The following is a 13,216-nucleotide window of genomic DNA, read 5'->3' on the forward strand; positions in this document are numbered from 1 at the left end:
CGGTATTTTAATTGTTTGGTAAAACGAGTGGTATAGAATTATATGTATATTTTCGGTCATATTTTTTAAAAAAAATCAGTAGTATTTAAGCAGTAGACATTTCACTTACAGTACACTCCCAAGGAACTTTTACTTTCCGCACTGCTAGATTTATATTTAAAGTTTTTAAGCAAAAGTTTGAGACTTATTTTATAATGATTTTATGCTTGTTTTGATGTTTTGATGTTAGATCCTTTTGGAGTTATCCTATGTTTTTACGATTAACGATTCATGGAGTTTTTATGTATTTTAGATTTTTGGATGCTAGGAAGGGACGCTTCAAATAAATTGTATGTTTGAATAAAAGACCAATACTTATTGCCCATCTCTATCTATTATTTTTAAATTGAACTACTTTACCATACACCCTGAGATAAGAAATGAATTAGGGTTGTGCTAGGTGCTGTTGAAGGAATCTATGTCAGAAACTATCTGTTTCAACTATGTGGTTGGACTGTGAGGAGCAGTCTATAAAATCCAGTGGACACAACCCGATTGCACACCAGTCAAAGAGGTAAACTTTTCGATTTATTATACAGAAACATGATGGGCAATTAAAAAAATCAATTATCTGAAATATGGTATATAGGCTGACAAACTTGTGTATGTGTATTTATTTGGGCAATATGCCATTAAGAACATATTCGATAAATATAACAATGTCACGTATCATAATTATGAAAACCGAAGATATTTTTAAAAAACTTAGTGTTTAGAAAGTTTAAACAAAAATTAGAAAGAATAGAGTTTTATAACTGAATTTTAAGTTTAATTTCTGATAAAGGAAGTTACCCTTATACCCTTTTCTTTCCGTCAGTCCGGCCTTTCCACAAAATATATACAAAAATACAATCAAAATCGACAATCTATTTCTTTCGACCCCGTCATCTCTCTCTCTATAGACAAATTCTTGCATTATTATTAATGCATTGATTATTGATTTTATACACAATTCTTCTATCATATATATAATTTTATATATGTATTAACATAAATATTTGTATTGATATACTGAGTTTTTGGTGGATTGAGGGAGGAGGAGAAGAAGATGAGCAGTGTGGTTAAGGGAGCAATTAGGGTTTCGATTCCGAGCAGCGTTAAGGAGATGATCATTAATATAAAGGATATTACTGGGCAGAATCACACTGAAGATGAGATTTATGCTGTGCTTAAGGAATGCTCCATGGATCCCAACGAGACTCTGCAGAAGCTCCTGCTTCTCGGTCACTTCCTCTTTATTTCCTTTTCTCTTCTGAGTTCTATTTGTCTAGCAACATTGTTATAGATCTGAGTTCTGCTTTTGATCCGTGGCGGCAATGAGAAAGCATACTTTAATTTTTGATCTGTTGTTTCCTTGCAGCTTGATGCTTGAATGTCTTCACGTTTCTGTTTTCCTTTTCTGTGTGCATGTTGTAGATTTAGTATGGGTGTGAGAGAATAAAACACAGACCCGAAAAAAAAATTGATAATGGGTTTAGACCGTGGATGCAGGTTCTTTCACTGGCAGCTCTTCATTTGATACGAGTAATATTTAGTTATTTTACGCACAAGAATCTGTCATTCTTGATTTTGTAGCGATGCAATTTGTTTTATGTTTTTACTGGATGGGTTAAGCTTCAGTGCTTTGCTTCAAGCTGGTTTAAATTTCAGAGCTTTTTCTCAGGTTTATGAGTATTTTTTGGGCCTGTGAGGTAACCCCTTTTATGTTAGAAACGTACGTCCAGCTTCATTCTTGTGTGATCAAGGCTCATGATGTTCTCTTGAAGTGTTCTTTTCCTGGAATTTGACTATTGATGTACAAAGTAGTAGGATCTCAGGTTACAAGACAAAGACAATCCTTTTCTGCTACCTGTGTTTTATGGTCAGAGAGTTGTCAGATTGATATTTTAACATTACTTCTGTGATTCCTTAGTTGATAAGCAGTGCGGAGTCTTGTTGCTAGGATAATCTGTGAAGATTTCCATGATACATGCTCTGATAACATTACGAATTTAACTTAAGTTTGAAAGTGACTAATTTGTTATTTTTCTTCTGAGTTCATTTGTGTTAGTGCTTATGAAATTGTGGTTTGGGAGAAATCTGAATATACCCTCCATATCTGGTAGAGCTCATGAGGCCATTTTAACATTCATGTAGATTATTTTCCAAAGCGTGCTGCTGAATGTTTTCGTATTCGTGCTGAAGTGTTTTCATACTCATGCTGATATCATATTCATCAACAGATACGTTCCATGAAGTAAAAAGAAAACGTGATAGGAGAAAAGAGGTATCGATTGCTTCTACCCATATGACGTGTAATATTGTAAAATAATTTTCCCATGTCTCAGACTCCATCTTGTACTGGACCAGATAGTGGCGAAATTTTTATTTCTAAAGTTGGAAAAGAAGATTTAATGTGACTTCGTTTCTATTGCTTGGTTAGCTTTATTCAGCTGTATTCAGATGCATATTTCCATATGCTTTTTTTGCTTCATCTAATCGATTAACACTCTTTTTTTGCATTCAATAATCTAATCAGGGAAACAATCAATCTATTCAAATATGTTCTCTTGTTATATTGCACTCTGTAGCTAAAACTGATAATTGGCTCCATCTGATTTGATCTGTTCAAAAAGGTTTTTGAAGAATAAATCTAAGATCCCTTTTCTTAGGTCATATTCATATTCTAGTACCTATCCATGCTCTACGCATAATAGTAGAATCTGCTGTATATATTATCGCCTGTATTATTTTTGTCTTGCCTGGCAGAGTCACATTTTAATTTAGTTTGGAAGTGGCACTCATAACTTACATGATTTAATCTCCCAAAGCCTCTGTTTCTCTCTTTTAAAAAGGAGGAGAAGTTGAAACAAAACAATGCTTCATTAGAAATAATAATAAAAATAAAAACTGTGTTTCATTTGTCTATTAGGCTGTTAAGCATTGGGTTAATTTATATTTTATTGCATCTGCCATGATTCTTTCTCCATAGAGTAGTCATACTGACTGCAGTAATGGCTTTTTAACTTCTAAAAGTTTTCTAGCTCCCTTTTTCCATTATGTTTCAGTTAAACTTCTATATCAAGCTTGGCAATGCTTTGGTTTAACATGCCATTTACTATTCTTCAGAATCTGAACAAGGAGCCTGCAGAGTTGAGGTGGATGCTTGGTACCCAGACACGAGCAAACAAAGGGAGTCGAGGAAATTATTCTTCACGGTACACATCTCAAGGTGAGTCTTTATTTCAGGGCCAGTTGCTATTCACTCAGCAAATGCCCTTGGATAGGAAGATTGAGTGGTTTATGTCTTAAAGCCATCGTTATTTATTTTGCTTTACAATGACAATCATGCCTGCTTCACCAACAAGCGAATAGAAAAAGAAAATGGAAATTTTATTGTGGAGAATTCATCTAAAATTTAAAGTTGCTGGTTATTTAATATCATATTTTTATTTCACTTGTTTTACAGCACGTTTTGTGTTCTCATCTTGTCTTTCTAGATGCTGATGGTGGAAAAGGTTCTGTTGCTGTGAAGGAAATCGCTACTGATCATCTGGCAATGAAAGGAAGGAGTAAGGCTCCCTTGGCGACTGCACCTGAGATGAAAAAGAATGAAACAATTTCTATTACAAGGTGATAAGTGGTTCCGAGTTGTCTCTAGTTTCTTTATATGTCCTTTTGTTTAAAAAATTAGCTCTCCTCTTCTAGGATTCATTCTAATGTATAGCTTCACATTTGTGTTGCTTTTCACCTGAATGCTTTCTTATAGTTATTATCTTCATTCTTGGCAGCCCAATAACTGATGTCTCTAATGGTCCATCTAGCATAACTACCCAGAGTACACGTGAGATTCATGCTTCTGCAAGTGGAAGTGTTAATCAATCCGAAGCAACTGAAAATGCTAGCATGAATAAATTGGAAGGACCCCTGCCAATCTCATCTCCCCTTGATTGTGTTAAAAAAGCCAGGAATCCAGAAATTGGGGATATCCATCAGCAACAAAATCTGAGTTTTATAAACAGTACACTTGTGGCATCTCCGTCTGCCGCTGGATCTTCGAACTCTTCTGATCCTTTACAATTTCCTTCTCAAGATCTACTTCTCCCAACTGCCGTTGCTTCTATTACCAGTGAAGTAGGAAGTCCCCACACTCATGAAGTGATCACCGATAATAATACCGAGATCAACTCTGTGTCTGCTGGAACTTGTAGGCTTATTGAGATCCTATTTCTCTGTTTATGAAACATTCTTTCGTTTATTATATTCCAATGTTAGTTACTGATGGATTTGTTCATTTTGAAATACTGTAATAGCTACTTTTGGTTCTAACATTGTTTCGTTTATTATATTCCAATGATAGTTACTGATGGATTTGTTCATTTTGAAATAATGTAATAGCTTCTTCTCGTTCTGGGAGCTCCAATTTGCATCTAAAGATAACAAACGAACATCACGTGGTTGGAAAAAATCAGCATGTAGTGTTTCTGCCGATTGGATCTTCTACTACAGGTGCATCTTCTGTTAGTAGTACACCTTCCTCTAAATACAACAATAGGTCTCAAATTATTGGTCCACAAAAGGTACAAATATTGGGTTAATACATAAAAATGTCATGGATTAGATTTGTTTTGGAATAGTTCTATTATATATTATCGCTTCTCGTTTTGTTGGTGGCAGTTGCATTGTTCAACAGAATATGCAGTTTTGAGTTCCTAAATAGTGATTGCACAAGTATCATGATTGTTCATATTTGGTCTTTCTGACTTATAGAAGTATTGTGACTTAGGTTGGTTTTCCCTTTACAAGGATGTTGTTACGTTTCTGTCCTACCTTGGAAGGACCAGTGAGTAGTAGTTGAGAGAAATTCAGCTTACAGTAATTTGTAAATATGACGGTCACACATCACTTCTGGTTGTTGTAAATATGAGAATTTATGTACTCGGTTCCCTTGGAAATATTAATCGATATATGTTTTGAAAAAATTTATTATGTCTTCTAGAGTGTTGCATGAATTTTTAAGTTTCTTTCGCTCTCTTATTATTTCACTGTTGTAGGGATGGATGACCTTCACAATATTTTGCTTGAATTCGGTAATATTTGCATCAAGTGTAGGAATAGCGAAACCCAAATAAGTCGGCTAGTTTTTTCAACTTACATTTCTGACTCTCGAAGTATGAGCCAGTGTTCGTTTTCATCATCTTCTAAAATAAACGGTCATTCTCTTTCAAAATAATTACTGGAACTACATCAGTCCCTAAGTTTATTTTTGTTTTATTCAAACCAAAAATAAACTTTTGAATTTGAAAATATATCACATCAATGAATCCGACATTGCTCTTTCAAATAGCAAAATATCGTATCACTTTTCAAATTTTTCTTTGCAAGCGAGTTATAAACTCTTTGAAGCACTACATTAAGGCCTCGATAAGATTGTGTACTTGACGTGTTGCGTCCACAAATGTATTGCGGATAGTTAACATTGCAGGTTTGATATATAACTGGCGTTCTTGTGTGGTTTCTTCAGTGGGTGCTGGCAAAGAGTGGAAACCAAAGTCAACGAGTTTTTCCAGTACTGGCCAGGTTTCTGCCACCACTGTCGTACCTAAGGTTTCTATAAATTATCCTGAATCACTGCCTATACCTGTTGCCATTGGTTCGAAAGAAGCTACTCTGGAACTACAGAAGAAGTTAGAGGATTCACACATTTCTGATGTTCAACATGTTCTTATGCCCAGCCACCTACATGTTCCTGAAACTGAAAAACTCTGGTTTCGTTTCGGAAGTTTTGATGTTAACTTCAATTTAGATAAGAGCCAAAATGGCGGGCCTGAAAATGATGAAAGTCAGCCTCTTTCTGAATCATATGAGGCTATCAATGAATCTATGCAGCAACTTCCTTTAAGGTACTTTTCTTTTATCCTCAAGAATTGGATTTAATATCTGCTCTGTATCATGTTATTCATTCGGTGTTATGATGCTTTTGATGTTCTAATTTATGTCAGAGATTTCCATGTCTTAAACGTTGGTCTTGTATCATTGAACATACTTTTGTCAATATATTTTCTTCTGTTCATGTGTTGCAACTTGTAGGTGTTGTTATGCTTATACCTTAGGCAATTAGGCATTTATGTAGCTGATAGACTAAAAAAGAACTGAATGAGAACTGGTTTTGGATTTTATTTTGTTGACTGAGGATTGTATGTTTAGATCGTACGGTACATGTGGGAATCAATCCAGATTGTATTGAAAATTGAATCATCATTATCCTACCACAGTGCTTTGGAACTTTGACAATGACAGTGTCACTCTTGATCAAGGTTGTAAATGGTGGGAGGCGGTCACCGCCTACCGCGTCTAGGCGGTTGAATTTTTTTAAGTAATTTTTTTATAGATAATCATAGATAATAATGAAATATAATCACAAATAGTCATTATTTTTATGTAAAATGTGCAATTAAATAATGTTTAAGCACAAATAAGTTTCATACAATATAATATCACCTAGATAATGTGCAATTAATAAAGATTCATCGTCATATTAATCTTATTATGCTAACAAAGTAATATAATTACTTTTACCAAAAAATTAAGTTTAAATTTCAAAGTTTCAATCAATTATCCATCATTAGATTGTTGACTGAGTTTTTAAAATTTTTGACTACAACTTAAAAATCTTAACTGCCCGTCTCGCCCGCTGCTCGCCGCCTCGCTCGCCTTTCCAACGCCGTATAGCTTGGGCTGCCTAAAACACCCGCCTCATGCATAGACAGTGCGGTTGAGGGGCGCCTACCGCCTAGATACCGCCTAGGCGGCCGCCTCGACCGCCATTTAGAACATTGCTCTTGATGCTCTAAAGTTTTGAATGGTTTCATTTACGGATACTTCATCTTATCATACAAGTTTTTTGCAATTCTTGATGATATATTGTTTCAATTAGAACTCATTACTTAAACATGAATAGAAACCTCTTCACTGTAAGCTGAATAATTGCCAAGCGTCTAGACAACAATTCTTGCATAAAGATCTGTTTTGAAATTGGCTGCAGTTTTATTCACTCTGAATCACTCATATGACATTCTCGGTGTTTTCGTTGTTTGTATCATCAAAGTTTCAGCTAATATTTTTTGAAAAAAGGCAAGAAATTCAATTGTAAATATCATCTTTCAAACATATATTAACCCATTTTTTCTTCTTTTTTTCCTAGAAATATGTTTTAGCTCTTTTTAGACTTGCGAACATAATCATGATTCTATATTTAGATTTATTAATTGTAAAAAATACTCTATGATGTTATTTTGTTTCATCCAAATATACTATTTATTAAAAATATTGTGAACTGCATTTCTTTGGTTCTGAATCTAGACGAATGGGTAGCCCAATCATGTCACCTTTCCCTTACTACTTGAATATCTGGAAAATACCTGTCCCACCAAGGATTCAAGTATTCTCGTGGATTGTGGCGTTGGAGAAATTGCAGACTTTTGATGTGTTGCAAAGAAGATGGTCAACTAATGCGTTAAGTCCGCAATGGTGTAGTCTGTGCCGCAGCAATGAAGAGAGTCAAGATCATCTCCTCCTTCATTGTGCTTTCTCTACACAGATTTGGATCAAAGCTTTCAAGGAGCTGGATCTGGTGTGGGCTATACCGGATAAGGCTAAGGATATGTACACAGTAGAACCGAGCTTGCATAAAGGAAGGAAACATTTGAGATTCTGGTTCACCATCGTCCATTGCATTTTTTGGTCCATTTGGATGGAAAGGAATAAAAGAATTTTCGAAGATAAGGAGGAGGTGGTTGAAGAACTATGGGACAAAGTCAAATTTAGAGTGGCATGTTGGGTGAAGATACGGAAAGAATACAAACATCTGAGTGTCTCACAAATTTACAGGGACTGGAATTTTGTTCTCGTTTAAGATGTGTTGAACTTATTTTTAATCTTCGTAGGAGTTTTATTCTGAATTAGCGGATGTCTTAGCCGCCTATTGTACTAAATCCCTTTTCATCATTAATATTATATGTCTCTTATCAAAAAAAAAGAAGACCTAGAATGTGAAACTTTTCGCTATTTAGGATATTTTCTTCAAAAAACTTGGAATATTAGAGAAGATATAGACCATATGATTAAAGCATGATAAATGAAATGGAAGATGACATCAGAAGTCTTATTATGTAGAAGGATCTCTGTTAGATTGAAAGGAAAATGTTATGAGACTATCGTTCGATCAGCTATGGCTCGGAGTATTGGGTCACTACAAGATTGCATATGCATAAGATGACGGAAACAGAGATAAGTATGTTAAGATGAATGTGTTGCAAAACGCATAAGGATTGAATTAAGAATGAACGGACTATGTTCTATTTGGGTGCCTCTCCCATAGAGGATAAAATTAGAGAGAGATCTCAGACATGGTTTGGTCATGTGAAGAAGAGACTAAACAAGACCCTAATCCAACATATCTTAAACTGGCAGGTTAATAGACAGATTAGAAGGAGTGGTATGTCATTAAAACCTTGGAAAAATATGGTTAAAAAAGATATTTTATATCTTAGTTTAAGAAATGATTCATGTGAGAAAATCGTTAAATTTAGAAAATTAATATCCATGTAGCCGACCCACCAACTAGCAGGAATGTGTTATGATGATAATGATTCACTAAGATATAATTTAACAATATATATCTGATCAACATCTTAAAAATTTGATCGGCACAACAAAATTTTTTCTTAGAAACAATTCCCAGCATATGGCAGACCTTTACATCGCACAATTCCAAGCAATTCCCTAGAAAAGGAAAAATAAATCTAAACATGGCCATAGGCTTTTGTTTTCCTTGGAAACCCATTCCCCATAACCATTCGATATTTATGGTCCAAACCTTCTGGGCACTTAGGTACTTCACGATCATCCATTTCCTTTTGGAGTATTCCTTTAGTTTAGCTGGCCCATTTTTTCTACCTAGAAATTTATACTTCACGATCATCCTTTGCCTTTTGGAGTATTCCTTTTGTTTAGCTGGCCCACTTTTTCTACCTAGAAATTTATGTGCGGAATCTGTATGGGTAATGTCTAGAATAATGTGAGTACCTGCATAAACAGAATGTATAATTGTTGGGAATGTATTGTTTTTTGATTTCACAAACTCTGCAGTTTCTTCTGATAAAATTTTCTTTGGATATCCAATTCTCGTTCTAGCCATTAGCTAAACACAATTTATCTCTTGTTTAAGTCTTTCTAGAGAGTTGGCTCATGATTTAGTACCCTAATCAAGTACTATTTCGTGCTAATTTTTTTTGCATTTTATCCTTCAATTGGACTCTGAGGATATACTTGTGGAATTCGATAGTATAATCATCCATAGTTTTGCTATTAAATATTCCGTAGATGATATAAAAAACAAAAAATGAGTATGTGGCATATATTTGGAATTCTAATGGAATATATTAAATAGTTTCTTTTTTTTTTCAATTTCAGAAGTAGTTAAAGCCCCAAATTTTTTTTCTTAATGTAATGTAATTAACTAGTGCTTCGTAACCTCTTAGTGTAGTAAAAAAAAAAGAAACTCGTCAATTAGCACATCTATTAATGTGGTACTTATGAGAAGTACTGCAGGCTCGAGTTTGCCACTAATGTATTGGTACACACTTAGACTTGCTGCTATTACTGTCCTTTTGGTAAGCTGTGTTAATCGGTGCTCAAAGTGTTGCCTTGACATCTGTTACTGATGAAGGATTCCATTTAGAGTTTCATCCTTGTTTCTGTTTCACGCACTGGATTTTCATTGATGATTATTTTCTAATTCACCATTTGTCTCCTTTATTAATATTGTTCTTTCTTGCATGATTGCAGCAGTCATAATGCTGTGACAGTTGTGAAGGATTCAGAAATTAAGTACCCTGACGAACCCCAATCACCATCACAAGAACCTGAAAACTTTTTATCTAGTGAGGGTGAAGTCCCATCCTCGATTATCCCTGATTATAGCAAGTCCAAGCAGGAAGTTGGCCCCAGAAGCCATCAGCATCCTGCTGTCCACACTTCTTCAAACTACAATTTTGGTTTCATTCCACCTATATTAAGTAACCAGGTTTCGCCTTTGGAAAGTTCTGATCCGCGAGCTCGTGATGTTCCTCAACTTCCAGAATTTGCTGTATGTCTATCATGTTGTGGACGCGGACCTATTCATTAGGATTTCACTGATATTTCTCTCAATATGCTATAAACTTTGTTCGACTTATATAGTATATGTCTTATATCTTCTCTACGACTTGCAGTTTGATGTTCCTTCTCTGTGTTGAAACTTGATTTGCATCTATAATCTTGACTTTTAACCGGGATTAACACATTTTTATTGGATATTACTTAATTTATAGGTACAGCAACCATTGGATCCGACAAGTTATTATGGTCAATTTTATCGTTCTACTGTAGATAGCGATGGCCGAATTTCACCATTTAATCCAGCTGTAACAGCAAACAAGTATGGAGGTGCTTCAATCCCTGTACAGACTTGTCAGTCTCCTCAAGAGGTTTGGCTTTCTAAAACTCCAGTAATTTGTGATTTGTTTCCTTTTCCCATGTGTTTGGTATCATGGGAAAAATGGGAATTAGATTTGGTGGAATTTGAAATTAGTAATACCACTTTAAGTGTTTTAGAAAGACTTGATTTCAGAACGGAATTGGTATTTGATGGTATTTGGATTAACTAAATGAAATTTTTATAAATTGAATGGATTTCATGGGTTTGAGCTATTGAAAAAATAAAATTATTTTTAATTTTAACTTTGTATATCTAACTCGAAAATTTTATATTTTTTTTCAAACACTATAATATATGATATTACTAAAATTATGTGCTTTAAATTCACACTTTATTATATATTTTGAGAAAGTTGTGAAAAATCAAATAAAAATATTATTATACTCAAAAGTTCTTAAAAACCTCAATTATTTTAATAGTAAAAGTTTAATTTATCAAATTTGGGTCAAAAACCCCATGGTGAACTTTACTGTTTTTTTTTTCAATTCTAAAAAAATATTTTCATGTTGTAAAATGTGGAAAACTCGTACCTCGATTGGCATAAGAATGAGGAGAGAAGCATTAGCTAGTGATTTATTTTGTGTTACCCCACGAACTGTTAATTCAATTCTCTTAATCGTTGAGGATGTCATACTGGTTCTTATTTGACATACTTTAGTTGCAGGGTGGTGTCCCTTTCATTTTGTCCAGTTCTCCAACTCCACTTGTAGCTCAAACTGCTGGGGTTATGCAAAGCTCGGTTACTTCTGCCCAGCAACCTCTTCATGTCTTCCGTCAACCAACAGGCATTCATATGCCCCATTATCCTTCAAACTACATTCCATATGGACCTTATTTCTCCCCGTTTTATGTCCCACCTCAAGCAATTCTTCAGTTCTTAAGCAATGGTGGATTTCCTCAGCAACCTCAGGCTAGCAATACTTATCCAACTCCACCAGGGACAGCTGGCAAATATTCAGTTTCTCAGTACAAGCAAGGATCTAATACAGGAAGCTCAACTCAAATTGGCATGCCTGGCAGCTTTGGGCCGTATGATCACTCGATGGCCAACTACACTTCTAGTTCGTCCAGTGCAGCTGTTTGTTCTACATCTAATGAGGATTTTTCAGCATCTCAAATCAAGGAAAACATCTATGCCAGTGGCCAACAGGTTTGTTACTTTCAGTATGTTACCTCATGTTATTTCAAATTTGCTGTTTCCAAGTAGTTCAAGGAGGGTTTCATTTTGAGAATTGTTCTCATAGTTTCTTTCATTCACTCTATACTGTTGAAAATTAGATATCAATGTAGTAAGCAGATTGTTTGAATTGGTATAGCAAATATTGCCGACAATCAATTGCTTGTAACAAAACTCCATGCCAGAAGTTGTAAATTCTATTTCTAGCTGGTTGAGGACAAATTTTTGCCCCTCTTATCTCTTTTCCTTGGCGTACTTGAGGAGTACACTGATTGTTGCTTTATTGACTAAACTGCAGAGTGAAAGTTCAGGTGTGTGGTTTACTACTCCAAGTCGTGATATTTCAAACTTGCAGGCTAGTTCGTTTTATAATCTTCCTCAAGGTCAGCTGGCTTTCGCCCCAACACAGCCTGGCCCTGGAACCTTCACCAGCATTTTCCACCACGCACAGGCAGTTACAGCAGCCACTGTTCACCCTCTTTTACAGCAATCTCAATCCATTACTACTCCTGCCGATATTGTTGAACCGACAGCACATGTTTACCAGCAGCCACAACATACACAATTAAACTGGCCTACTAACTATTGAGAAATAAAAGCTGTTTCTAGAAACATTTTGCAAATCCCAATCCTTAATATCATACTGGGTTTCCTGAAGTTACTGATTTGAGTGAGGGACATCAAGAATACCAAAAAAAAAAATTCCAAAAACTGAGTGTAAATTCCTGGAAAGGGGCCAGTGAATTTGTTGATATATTTTTGCGATCTCTATGATTGGTGACGACGTTTTGGTCTACGATGCCAGAATGTGAGCCATCTCTTTCCTGCATCTTGTTGATGGTTTATATTTCCTTTGGACAGATTGGGGAACACATTTATATCTTCCATCTATCTTGTTGGTGTGCTAAAGACATGATCTCGTCATTTTGTTCGAAGAATTATTGGTAGCTTGAGACTCAGAGTTATTAGGTAGATCCTGATGTGAGGTTTCTAGGCATTCTTACATATGTTTTGAGACTCCATGTTTCAGCCCTTGCCTTTATGCCTAAATCATTTTGTGTTCCAATCTGTAAATTTAATGTTTCCATAGCAATGAGAATGTGTTAGAACTGTTTAACTGGTCTCATATTATCATTATTGTTGTTATTGAAAGGGCACTTGGTAAAGGATCATTATTTCAGAGGCTAAGCTGGGAGGTATTCTATTTTATTTTTCTAATTTTTTAATTTAATATATTTACATTTTCGTCCATGTTCTGGTCAGAAATCTTTTTGGTTTCTTCTATTTCGAAAATGTCAAAAGTCCATTTACTTTTGAATTTTAAATGCTTTAGTCAAGATATTGATGAACTATTATAAATCTATTGTAATGTCCGAGAATTTAATCCTAGTAATCTGTAATTATTGATTTATAATTTGATATGATTATGAGAGGATTAATCGGGACACGATTTGATTCAGCATGAAAAGATGTATGTGCGA

The 13,216-nt window shown here is 35.0% G+C and overlaps 1 protein-coding gene across 5 annotated transcripts; it reads left to right on the forward strand.

Annotated features, from left to right (window-relative positions):
* The first annotated feature begins 883 nt into the window (after window positions 1–883).
* LOC142517628 (GBF-interacting protein 1-like) lies at window positions 884–12,915 on the forward strand. Of its 5 annotated transcripts, none has more exons than XM_075619952.1 (11): window positions 884–1,262; window positions 2,262–2,305; window positions 3,148–3,250; window positions 3,519–3,651; window positions 3,810–4,225; window positions 4,417–4,527; window positions 5,543–5,921; window positions 9,868–10,168; window positions 10,392–10,547; window positions 11,217–11,708; window positions 12,091–12,915. In XM_075619952.1, exons 1-11 carry the CDS (start codon window positions 1,088–1,090, stop codon window positions 12,322–12,324), a joined length of 2,544 nt encoding a protein of 847 aa, XP_075476067.1. In that variant the 5' UTR covers window positions 884–1,087; the 3' UTR covers window positions 12,325–12,915. The 5 variants fall into 5 exon arrangements, with proteins under 5 accessions (XP_075476067.1, XP_075476065.1, XP_075476064.1 ...); XM_075619950.1 differs by having other exon boundaries at window positions 9,871–10,168; window positions 12,034–12,915; XM_075619949.1 differs by having other exon boundaries at window positions 886–1,262; window positions 12,034–12,915.
* The last annotated feature ends 301 nt before the right edge of the window (window positions 12,916–13,216 follow it).

This window comes from Primulina tabacum, chromosome 11 (genome assembly GCF_025594145.1).
Source record: "Primulina tabacum isolate GXHZ01 chromosome 11, ASM2559414v2, whole genome shotgun sequence".
NCBI classification, from domain to species: domain Eukaryota; kingdom Viridiplantae; phylum Streptophyta; class Magnoliopsida; order Lamiales; family Gesneriaceae; genus Primulina; species Primulina tabacum.

Coding starts and splice junctions, on each gene's coding strand:
- LOC142517628 (XM_075619949.1), top strand. CDS start 1,088: ATGAGCAGTGTGGTTAAGGGAGCAATTAGGGTTTCGATTCCGAGCAGC. Junction 3,251..3,518: donor TTCACGGTACACATCTCAAG/GTGAGTCTTTAT, acceptor TTGTCTTTCTAG/ATGCTGATGGTGGAAAAGGT. Junction 10,548..11,216: donor CTTGTCAGTCTCCTCAAGAG/GTTTGGCTTTCT, acceptor GACATACTTTAG/TTGCAGGGTGGTGTCCCTTT.